This window comes from Peromyscus eremicus, chromosome 1 (assembly GCF_949786415.1).
Source record: "Peromyscus eremicus chromosome 1, PerEre_H2_v1, whole genome shotgun sequence".
NCBI lineage: Eukaryota > Metazoa > Chordata > Mammalia > Rodentia > Cricetidae > Peromyscus > Peromyscus eremicus.
Window position 1 is genome coordinate 94,411,327 of NC_081416.1, and position 12,290 is coordinate 94,423,616.

Genomic DNA, 12,290 nt, shown 5'->3' on the forward strand with positions numbered 1-12,290 from the left:
TTCACAGGAAGACCCTGAACCCTGTATTTAATAAGGTGTTTTTTCTTATTTTATCACTACAAATTTTATTCAGAAACTCATCTTTTTTGGTTGTTAAAAAAAAAAAGTTCCAATATGAACTGGCTTGTCAATCAACTACAACACTGTCTAGCAGATACACAGGTATAAACAACTGGGCTCAGAATCTCCCGTATCTCTTGAGGTATCTAGACTGCCTCCTGTAATGCTCTCGTCCTCCACCTCCTCTGCTGCCACCATGCCTTATGTCTCTGGATGGAGAATGCCTTTCCCGGGATCGGGACCTGGATCTATGCCTCTTGCGATGGAGCCTAGACAGCTTCTGTTTGAGCTCTCTTGAGATTGGCTTCAGATGCATGAAGTTGCAGAAGGACCCTCTTAGGCACTTGCCCATCTCATACTGGTGGCAGCAAGCTTCCGTGAAGTCAGTAACTGGGGACAGCTCTGAACGGATTGGCTGCCCATTAAACCAGCGGTTATTCAAGTCCATCACAGCTTTCTCTGCATCCTCCTCATAACGAAACTTGACATACACATTCCCTACCAAGTGGTCTCCTAGGTTGTCACAGACGTTCATCTCTTCAACCTGTCCATACTTTTCTTCCATCTCAGTGAAGACTTCCTCAAAGAATTCATCATAGTGCTCCTGCACCTCCCAGTCACTCATAGCACAGCGCAAACCATCAGCAGACTGGGCAGAGTTTTGAGGGTTATGGTAAATGTTCAAGAGGGCAATGGTCTGGCTGAAGGTTGGTTTATTGTGCAACCGCGAACATTTATCTCCATGACGACATGCTCCAGTTCTGTAATAAAATGAACAGTTGAGTCTGTAAGGAATAAGAATAAGAAGAACTGATTATTTCTGGGGAGATATGGCAGAAACATCATTAACACGATCTTATTTCCCAGCTACATGTCTTCCAATCACAGAAGTTTGGCAGCTCTTGGTGGCTGTGTTTCCTGTTGTATGAAGTATGTTGGAAGTTGTAACTCCAGATCCCTATAGAAGTGTTCTCATCCTAACCTGCTTCCTGGTAATCTAAACACCCTCTCCTTTTAATATTTTATTTGCCTTTTTTAAGACTGCCCCACTCTCTAGGTCCTGGATGTCACCTATAAAATAAGGACAATACCAACAAGGCACTGTTCCAAGAACTGAAATTTATATTCATATTCACAGGCCTAAGTACTTATCTAAAAACAAAAACAGAAAACAAAGTCCAGTTCTCATGTTTGGAGAGGAAATTTCTAAACTGGTCTGAAGCAAGTAGGTCTCTTGGAATCCTCACTACGGACATACTATTTGGAGACCCAGCTTGCCTTAGAAACCACACAGCAGTACATGTCTGCCACAGAGCCTCTTTAGTAGTGCTCAGATAATTCCATGGAACCATAGCCATCCAAGACCTTCAGGTACTGGGTGGTCTGTAAGATCTGTGATATCAACTGTTACCTGATGCAGCTTCCCTATTCAGTTGTCAGCTGCAGAGGGAGGAATGCTGTCCCACAGACACTTTTAGCAAGAGCCACATGCTTAGGTCCTCACCCTGAGGTAAAGACTGAAGGTCTCAATCTCAGTAAAATCTGGTGGACCATGAAGACCAGTTATCCTCTAGTTATGAGCAGATAGGAACAAATACAGTAAAGTCTGAGTTTATCAGGAAAGGAAAATGATTGCCAGTGACTTCCTTACTTCATGCAACCTAACTGGATTAGACAATATCTCTTTAGAAAATCAACGGAAAATAAAGAGCTTGTTGGACAAACCTCTGGCTGAAAATACACAAGGGCTCCACATGAAACTTCTCAATCCTGCACTCCCTGCAAACACTTTTGCTTCAGTCAATAAATTATCTGAAGTAATGAAATAAAAACTACAAGGAAGCTGGGTGGTGGTGGTGGTGGTGTATACCTTTAATCCCAGCACTCAGGAGGGAGAGGCAGGCAGATCTCTGAGTTTGAGGCCAGCCTGGGCTACAAATTGGGTTCCAAGACAACCAGGACTACACAGAGAAAACCTGTCTTGGAGGGTGGAGAGTACAAGGGAAAAGGGTGATTTCTACCAGACAAGCTGAATCTAAAAACATCCTAACTTATAATATCACAGCTAAATATTTTATTGGAAAAGAACCACATTTTATTTCTTAAGAGATCCAAAAGTTATGAGGCATCCCATGTTCCTCTTTCTGATGACTGTTTCAGCTGAAATAACGTAAGTAACCTAGATTTACCAAAATAAATAAATAAATAAAGAAAGAAAGAAAGAAAGAAAGAAAGAAAAATCTGAATTCCTTGCTGAGATACCCCTTCACTACACCGATATGAACAAAGGGCCTGAACTACTATGGTTCTTTAAGTCCCAGCCTTTAGGCATTTATAATGCAAGCTTCTCATGTCAGAACTGGCATGCACATTTGACTTCATTCCAAGCCATCTTTTCTGTTGCCCTAGAATTTAGGAAATGCACTCTTCCACAGCACAAAACAAATTTGTATGTAAATAAATAATTATTGATACAGGGCCTCTATATAGTTCTGGCTGTCCTATAACCCGCTCTCTAGACCAGACTGCTGTGGGATGTTCTGTATGGCAAATGTGTTGCTAATTAGTCAATAAATAAAACACTGACTGGCCATTGGCTAGGCAGGAAGTGTAGGCAGGACAAGGAGGAGAATAAAGCTGGGAAGTGGAAGGCTGAGTCAGAGAGACACTGCCAGCCGCCACCATGACAAGCCGCATGTGAAGATCCGGGTAAGCCATGAGCCACGTGGCAAAGTAAAGATTAATAGAAATAGGCCAAATATAAGAGTGAGAGCTAGACAATGATAGGCCTGAGCTAATGGCCAAGCAGTTTAAATAATGTAAGAGTCTGTGTGTTTATTTGGTCGGGTCTGAGTGGCTGTGGGACTGGCGGGTGAGAGATTTGTCCTGACTGTGGGCCAGGCAGGAAAACTCTAGCTACACCAGACTGGCCTCAAACTCACAGAAATCCCTGTGTCTCTACCTCCGGAATGCTGGAACCCATAACATGTACCACCATACCTGGCATTGAATGTTTACTTAAAGCACTTTAAAGGTTTTATTTTAAATTATGTATTTGTGGCTGGGAAGTGGTGGCACAAGCTTTCAATCCCAGCACTCAGGAAGGAGAGGCAGGGGGATCTCTGATTTCAAGACCAACCTGTTCTACGGAGAGAGTTCCAGAATAGCCAGGGCTGTGAAGAGAAAGCCTGTTTCAAAAAACAAAAAGTATATGTGGAGGTGGATGTGCATACCTAAGTGCAGGTATCTATGGTAGCCAGAGTCAATGGCTCTCCCTAGATCTGGAGTTACAGGTGGTTGTGAGACATTAGATTGCATCAAGTGGATTTGGAGAACCAAACTCCTGGCTTCTGCAAGAGCAGTTCACACTCTGAAATACTGAGCCAAATCTCTCCTGTCCCTTTTCTATATTTTTGTCATCCTGAACACAACCCATACAGCTCTCCTCCATGACTACTGAGAACCCAAATTTTATCCCATCTGATTCTCTAAAACTGGCTTGCTACTGACACCCAGTAAAATGTCTACAGTGACTGCTGATTGGGCATAAGACTTTTAGAAACATTTCCTCTTTCAAACACAACAGATTATCTGTATAAAAGTGCCTGGTCGGACAGCCTCCATCCTAGGTAGGAGACTATTTTCAACAGTGAGAATTTGGCACCAAAATGTTACCTACTGCAAATACAGAGGCTTTCCATCACAGATATCTGTATAAACCTTATACGAGATACAGGAACACCCAAATGATGACTACTTAGAGCAGATTAAGACAGATACTTAATCTTTAGGTTTTTCAAACCAGGAATTGTCCTTCAAGGCGTCTGAAGCCATTCCTTTGGCCTAAACTTCAGCCAGCACACTGGAAATAAGTATATTCCAATATAAGTAAAAGCGGTATTGTTTTCTCTCTTACCCTATGCAAACCTTAATTTAAAAAGAAAAGCAGGCTCCCCACTCTTAGGTAGGCAGGATGTTTATTTGGTCGAAACCACTCCCAGTGATCAGATCCAGCGACTGAGTCTTAATGAGGCTGGTGCCATGGCACTAATGACTGGACACTCAAAGCCCCAAGTTGCAAAAAACTGTTAAGTCGCCGCAGAAGCCAGGGCATCAGTGGGAGTGCGGCGTGGGGCAGAGTCCCGCGTGAAACCTGGTAAGGAGCTCAAGGCCCAGCCCGAGCTGCCAGCCAGGTCCCACCGCCTGACTCGCGAAGCAGGGGCGCACGGACGCGCGAGGCCGCCAGGGCCTCCCACCCGTTACCATTCGCCGTTTCGGCCCAAGCCCCGGTATGCTGCCCCTACTCACTTGTAGTTTCTCGGTACTAAAGATGGAAGGCAAGAAGTATTCAGCCATTTTCCAGCAGACGCCTGCAACACAGCACCCGGAGCGCCAAGTACTCTGATACCCTCTGAAGCCATCTCTGGACAAGAAAACGCTGTCCACGCCCATCATGCCATGCGGTCCAATTGGGAGAGGCGCTCCTCTGCGGGGGCGGGATGAAGAACTCGCGGAGGCTCCGCCCCCCGGCACTGACGCCAGCACACTTCCTGCCGCCCTGGAGGATTCCGGCCGTTTCCTGGTTCCTGGGCTTTCTACTGCTGCTCCAGGCATGCTCAGATCTCTCGTTTCTCAGCTCCTGCTCTGGGACCTCGCCTTCGCCCCTTGCTGGTCCTCAGGCTCCGGGCCTCCCGCTATAGACAAGGACCCCTACTCGTCCTCCTGGAGGGATTTAAACCTATAGCATCCCCACAGTTACCAGCTCACCTTCAAGTTAACAACTTCCAGGCAGAGCCTAATCCCGTTGTCTCCAGCTGAGATCCAGGCTGAGGGATCATCTTGGTTGGATGATCTTGTTTTCTCTGGCTATAGAGCCTCTTCTACCAGAGGGTGAACCATGGAAGAGAGAAGGCTGCTGGGTTTTGGGAAGCTTTAGGTCTCCATACAGGCTCTCAGGAATTAACCTGGTTACTGGAGCCAGATGAGGTGTTTTTATTTTCTGTTCCCTACAGTGACCTTGAAGAGGGGAAGCTTTACTTCTCTGTGTATGACTTTGACAGGTTCTATCGCCATGACTTGGTCAGTGGTGGTGGACCACTTCTTAGATTTGGCGCATACTTTGGAAGGAAGGATGTCGAGTATGTCACCAATGTGAGCCTAGCATTTCTTCATTTGGTGTGGAGGGGTTGCTTATTAGTTTTCATGGAAACAGACTGCTTACACATTATGTTATTTGGGATCACACTATAAACGTCACAATCACTTTGTTTTTTAGAAGCTCTTTGTATGTCTAGAGGGATAGGTTTTAAGAACATTGATTTTAATGTATACAAGAATCATTTGCTAAAACAATTAAGGAATCACTTTTCCTCTTTCTTAGCTCTTTATCAGTCCTCACAACATTTTCTTCAGAGATATCTCAGGTTGTACTAACTGGGTCCTGGAATCCTGTTCACTGTACTCTAAGCTGAAAGTCCATTGCCTGACTGACAGTATCAAGTCCGTTCCTGGGTTGTCCTATTGGCTCAATAATGCTTTCAGGATCATATCCTCAATTTTAACCCTGAGACTGTCTATGGTTGAGAATGCTTAGCATTGTAATTCAAACATAAAACTCTCTAAAATTCTAAGTCAGTCAGTCTGAAAAGGCAAAACTGACCCACAGAAGGTCAAGTCTCATGTCAGACTTAGGGGAGGAGGCGGAGAGTCTATGTAGCCATGTTTACATTTCAAACATGGGATCCCATGGGTTGCTTTTCCTCCATTTACATTCTTGTCAGTCTCTGCTGAGCCCGCCTGAAGCTCCAGGCTGAGCAAAACTGGACTTTCTTAGGGAACTGATGGTTTCAAGATGCCTGATGAGATTCCCCGAGGCTACTCTTAGTGTCTTTTTTGAGGTCAGTGTTGCCCTCTTCACCTTGGCATCCAGAGGGACCATGTCATTTTCTGGCTCAGGCACCGATCCAATTTAGGATTGAGCCTTGAGTGAATCAGAGACTTAGTCTGCTAATGAAGAAGACCCCCAAATCTTTACCCCAGGACCAAATACCCCCAAAGTACTCTTCAGCCCTCAGATATATTTACAATCCAAAGACTTCCTCACACCTTAGTAGTTCTCTCCACGTGCCCTGAAGTACCTGTGCCAGCTCTGTCATGCTATCTAGATAAGGAAGAGGTCATGGTGGGCTCCATCTTCATGTAGGAAAGGAAGAGAAGGTGTAGAGAACAGCTGTTGATAAAGCTAGAGTGATTTGGGATATTGTGGAAGGAACAGACCTCTTCATCTTAAATAACATTTGTAAACTCAAAAATGGGTGCTGGGGAGAGCAAGGATTATCTTCAAATCCCAGCTGCCAAAATCAAGAGGCAACTGAGGATGATTAAACAAATGAAATAGGAAGGATGTTCATACTAAGATTGAGTGTCCCCAAAATAGCACCCCCTGGGGTATTTAACAAATATATATGGGTATAGAACCCAGCCATGGTGATGAGCCCTGATGAAGTCTGATCTCAGGCTTGGGTAGGGAGGCATTGTTCACACCATCCAGACAGACTCTTTTGTAATGATCTGGCAAATGGAGCCAAAAACTTGCTAGAGAAGTTCTAGGTAGCTCAGTGGGGATCCTGGAAGTTGCCATCTAGGGGTTTTGAGGAGAGAGCAACAGTGTGTACACAGAGGCTGACCACAGTCCAGGTGAGGCAGGTCCTTGGGGGAAAGGTCTCCAAAAAGGACAGGAATATGGTGTCAGGCTACAGAGACCTCCTAGCCATGAGATCAATAACATTGCAGCCCTCTTTCAGAACTAAGAGTTTCTGGATCATTGTTGGAAAATTCTGGACTGCAAAAGAATTAAGAATGTGTGATTCATCATGAAACATTTACCCAGGCTTTTGGATGGCTGTAGGAGAAGGGAGGTGCTATGAGTGGAATTACAGACTGTTTCATAATCTGCCTCATAATGTTTAATGTGACTGTCCAGAAACTGAGAACAGAAATCTGAGATTCACTAAGGCTTTGCTTCTATGATGCAGAAGCATGAAATATCCTGTGAATAATGTACACCAGCAGAACAATGAGAGACTAGGTAAATGAGCAGGCATGAAACCACCAGATGAAGAAGAGAACATACTCATACTTTTACTCTTGGTCTTCTGTTCCCATATTCCCTTCCACTACCCTGAATTTTACTTATATTGTGACACGTGTGTGTGTTGAAGTTTTGTTCCTGCTTTTCATAGCTCTTCTTTGACTTACCATTTTTTTAAATGTCCTACATGCTTGCCTGCTCCCTGATTTTTTTTTAAAGATTTATTTATTATGTATACAGTGTTCTGCTTGCATGCCACAGAGGGCACCAGATCGCATTATAGATGGTTGTGAACCACTATGTGGATACTGGGAATTGAACTTAGGACCTCTAGAAGAGCAGCCAGAGCTCTTAAATTCTGAGCCATCTCTCCAGCCACGACTTATCATATTTTACACTCAACATTAATTATAACATTTAACAACAGAGATGAATGCAGTGGATGTGGTTTGTGTATTTTCATTGTATACAATGTTTCATTGTTCTAACATATGACCTATAAGCATTCTTTCTCAAAAGATTTTATCCACTGATTTTTATTTTATGGGTAAATGTTTTTTGGTTGCATGTGTGTCTGTGCCTGGTACCTATGAAGGTCAGAAGAGGGCATCATTGCTGGAGGTACAGGCAGTTAAGAGTCCCCATGTGGGTCCTGGGAATTGAACCTGGGCCTCTGCAAGAGCAGTAAGTTTTCTTAACTATAGAGACTTTGTTCCAGCCCCTTAGTATTCTTACAATGATGACATTCAGGTTATTAATTGTGATTCAGAATAGCATAACAGAGAATGACTTTATGTTCGTCTGTTGGTTCTCAGTGCCACAGTTTTTTTTAGAGTGTATTCCCTGTTGAAGTTAAGATACAGGTGTTCAACATTTCCAAGTAGTTACAAGGCCCTTTCCACAGTGGCTCCTCAAATACGTCCCCTACTGGTGAGATGTCACCATTCCCAGTGCTCCACTTTCTTACCAACTCTTGTTCTCCTCATGCTGGTTAGGGTGTATGTGTGTCCATGTGAAGCACCATGACTGCTTTTTTTCTTGGCTGCCAAGGCTGACCATCTTTTATGTGTTTATTTGTCATTCTGGCTTCCTTTCTTGTGAAAGGCTGTTCAGCACACTCTTCTGCTGTTTTCTCCTCCATGATGATCTAAGTTCTTTTTATAGTCTGTATGTAAGTCTATGTTAGTTATATTCACTATAGTCATCTGTCAGTTTATGGTGGTGTGTATATTGTGTGTACTCTGTGTGTGACTTACTGTAATGTGTGTGTGGAGGGGTGAATGGGTACTTATGTGTACCAAGTGTGGAGGTAAACACACCATTTGGGGGCGGGGGCTCGTTCTAGCTTTGTACGTCATTAGTTAGGGCAAGGTCTCTTTTGGTTGCTCCTGTGCTTCATACTCTAGGCTAGCCTGCCTTTGAGCCTTTATGCCATCTCACTGTAGGAGTGTTGAGGTTACATACATGCCTCCATCTTGCTTTTTACATGGGTTCTGGGGGTGGAACTCAGGTCTTCAGGCTTGTTTAACCCCTCCTATGGATTGTCCAGGGTCCTGGGGATTTTGCTACATCCAGCATGGGATATCTGAGGGGGAAAAAAACTACGTACACTATGCTCTTATGTCTGTTAACTTTATCCTCTACAATAAAACTTTATCTATACAGCTACAGCTCTGTCTGGCATTCAGGGCAGGAATAACTCTAAATACACCAAGCTCTTTGTCCATCTACTTTATTTCTCTGAGACGAAATCCTGTCTCTATAACTTCAATTCTGTCTGGTTCTCTCTCATAGTCCTGCTAACGGCTAAGCTCTTATGCTTCTTACCTCATTTTCATCCTCTGTTTCTTCTCCCTTCATCCTACTAACTCTCTACTCCTGGCTCAATAGTTCTGCCTTACCATCTACCTCTGTGTTACCTCTATGTTCTTGTCTTCTCCCTGGTCATGCCATTCTCTCTGCTCTATAGAAAATGCCTCTTCTCTCCCTGGCCACACAGTTCTCTGCCTCCTCAGGAATGTTGCTCTACATTCCACCTTGATATTTTAAAAACCTCTTTTGTTCTCCCTCAATTGCTCAGGAGAGCCACTAGGCCTTGAGGCAGGGGATGGTCTGAGCTTCATTTGCACAATGAGCAAAGCTATGAGTCTCCAGCCAGCTGTTCTCCTAGCCTCAGTGGGGGCATTAGCAACCTAGAAGTTCAGCAGGTCTGGGGAGCTTAACTGTTAGCCAAATAGTCTGGGAATATTTGGGCATGCAAGAATTTCATAGCAGAAGACAGCTGAAATATTAAAGGCTGGATAATACCAAATATTCATAATAAATGGCTTGCCTTTGACAGACCCTTGGCCAGTCAAAGTATAGCTTTAATACACAGCTGAATATCTATAATATATTCTTGCAGCCCACAAGACCCTCCCTTTACCCACTGAGATATCTGTCTGGACTCCATGGTGACTTTTAATAGAAATTCTTATGCCTATTATCATAAAATGTATCAGTGTGCTGGGGATGCTGTGAATGTGTTGCTCTGATTGACTGATAAATAAAATACTGACTGGCCAGTAGCCAGACAGGAAGTATAGGTGGGACAAGCAGAGAAGAGAATTCTGGGAACAGGAAGGCTGAGGGAGGAGACACTGCCAGCCCCCACCGCCATGAGAAGATGTAAAGTACCGGTAAGCCACAAGCCACTGGCAATTTATAGATTAATAGAAATGGGTTAATTTAAGATATAAGAACTAGATAGCAAGAAGCTTGCCATGGCCATACAGTTTATAAGTAATATAAGCTTCTGAGTGATTATTTTATAAGTGGACTGTGGGACTGTGGGGGCTTGGTGGGACCTGGAGAGAAACTCTCCAGCAATATATGGCCCCAATGGTTCGAGTTTCCACCTAAAACCTGAGAAAGCTTAAAAAAAAAGAAGAAGATTTTAAAACAGAGCTAAAATAGGTTCCTAGTTGTCTCTCTCAAGTTAGCCACATCCTCTGCAGGTTTGAGCTACTCTATGGCAGGTTTGTGGCATGCAGGCTTGACCTATGCCATGTTACACAGAGGTGTCTCCAAGCTGCACACTATGCTGTGTGGTAGATATAGTGTTCTTGCTAGTTAAAAAAAAAAAAAAAAGTTTCTGGGCTACATGCTGCTTTGTCAGAGGCATAGACCCACTGCCTCCCAGAGTCCAGCAGTGAGCACGGTTCCTCCAAAGCTGGCAGTAAATGTACCACCGCCATGTTGGGAAGCTGAGGTAGACAGAAAATGCTACAGTTTAAAGCAATAGATTCACAATAAGAGATTCAGATGGGATAAACCTCTAAATGGTTTATAATGTGTGTAAAAATGTATGTAGGCTTGGAAGAGAGAAAAAAGTAATATATGCAGTTATATAAAGAAATAGAAAGTTTTAAAAATAAAGTCTTTAAAGACAAAGTAAAGGTAATATAAAAAATAAGCCATGTAAAGATAGATATTACACAGAGAATCTGGATTGTGCTGTCTTTGGAATTTTTAACTGCAGAAAGATATTTGATTGTAAAGGCAGATGAGTTAAAACCAATATGTATATTTTAAAGGTATCTTAATTTCAAAATTTGGATCTAAGTATATGTTGCTTTGGAAAGGAGGCTCTGCTTTTGTTTCCACAGAAAGCAAGATACTATGGATTTGTTCCAGATTAAGATACATCAGGTTTCACCACAAGAACCCCTGAAAGGTCTCCAATGACACCATGGCCCAGATGATCCAACATCCAGAATGGTTTCAAGGCAACTGGCTCAGAAAATACAGCCTCATGGACTAACCCATAATCCTAAAATTTTCTTTATGTCCCCATAAGAATACAGCTCCCTCATCCAGCATGAAGTAGTATGAGAAACTACACCCAAATTCCCAAATGTACCAAGCTGGCTTTGAGGATAGAACTGGCTCACTCCTCTAAATCCAAGCATACTGCTAAAAAAAAAAAAAAAAAAAGTCCCATATCAGAAGAGCCCTCTGGTGTGGGAGAGAGAAAAACCAATATTTTTACTTAAAGGTTGATTATAAATTTGATCTCTTTCTAAAGAAAAAGGGGAATATGATATAGATATGATAGGATGAAAAGGTAGATTATTGAAGCTACTTTTTTTTTTTTTTTTGGTTTTTCGAGACAAGGTTTCTCTGTGTAGCTTTGCGCCTTTTTCCTGGAACTCACTTGGTAGCCCAGGCTGGCCTCGAACTCACAGAGATCCGCCTGGCTCTGCCTCCCGAGTGCTGGGATTAAAGGCGTGCGCCACCACCGCCCGGCTGAAGCTACTTTTAAAGAACAACAACTTGTTTAAAAATGTTTTACATTGCTATGAATTTTAGTTTATTGATACAAATTTAAAGTTAATTTTCTTATACTGTATATTTCTACTCTCATTTGAGGTATTATGTTTACGTAACTCATTTAGATTGAAATGGATAATTAAAAAATACAGATTAATAATTAGTCGTCTATGATAGTCAAACTTATAGTCATGTTAAGTTTTCTAGGTATACATAGATATAATTCAATTAGGTAATCTTCAAACACTTCAAAGACCTACAGAATATGGCATTTAAAATGTTTTAAAAATTTAAACTTTCTGGACAGTAAGACATGTCTGCTCCTGGCAGCACTGATTTACTTCAGAGAGGAGGATAAGCATCGAAGACACTCCATATGGAGTTTATCTTCTTCTTGGCAAAAGTAGCCATTTAGGCAAGAAACTGTTCTTGCCTGGACTGCTTGATCGACTGGACATGCAGGATCCATAGGAAGGTGACCACTGAACTTTGCTTGGCAAAAATGGCCCTTCAGGTTCCTGCTTCGCAGAGGAAACTGCCAGACATTCTACAGGACACAGAGAGAAGTGACTGAGAGACTCTAGCCCTGTGGGCTGAAGATAGATGCCCCAACTTTACAGAGGAACTTTGGATGACTGCCCAGGCTGCCAGCTGTCTCTGTCTACTCTTACAAGACTCCTGAAAGTTGCTTGCATCCTTCTCCCATTTCTCAGGTAATATATCCTTCTGAGGTCTTTGATGTAGTTGAAAACTAGATAGTTATAATTTCCTTTGTTATGATAAAAGATAAGTTAGATATGAAACCTTAGACTCACAAATATAGGATAGA

General features: G+C 42.8%; 1 protein-coding gene across 4 annotated transcripts in view; it reads right to left on the minus strand.

Moving 5' to 3' along the window:
• The window catches only part of LOC131915888 (splicing factor U2AF 35 kDa subunit-like), a 66,485-nt gene continuing 54,195 nt past the window's right edge, over positions 1 to 12,290 (minus strand). Inside the window, exons 1-2 of one of the 4 annotated variants that reach the window (XM_059269217.1) lie at positions 4,828 to 5,254; positions 1 to 845 (exon numbers count right to left, since the gene is read on the minus strand). In XM_059269217.1, the coding sequence (XP_059125200.1) occupies positions 179 to 685 (507 nt within the window). In that variant the 5' untranslated portion in view covers positions 686 to 845; positions 4,828 to 5,254 and the 3' untranslated portion in view covers positions 1 to 178. Of the gene's footprint in view, positions 846 to 4,368; positions 4,763 to 4,827; positions 5,255 to 12,290 lie in introns of those variants that run through there. The other 3 variants (XM_059269206.1, XM_059269200.1, XM_059269211.1) reach the window with 3 other exon arrangements.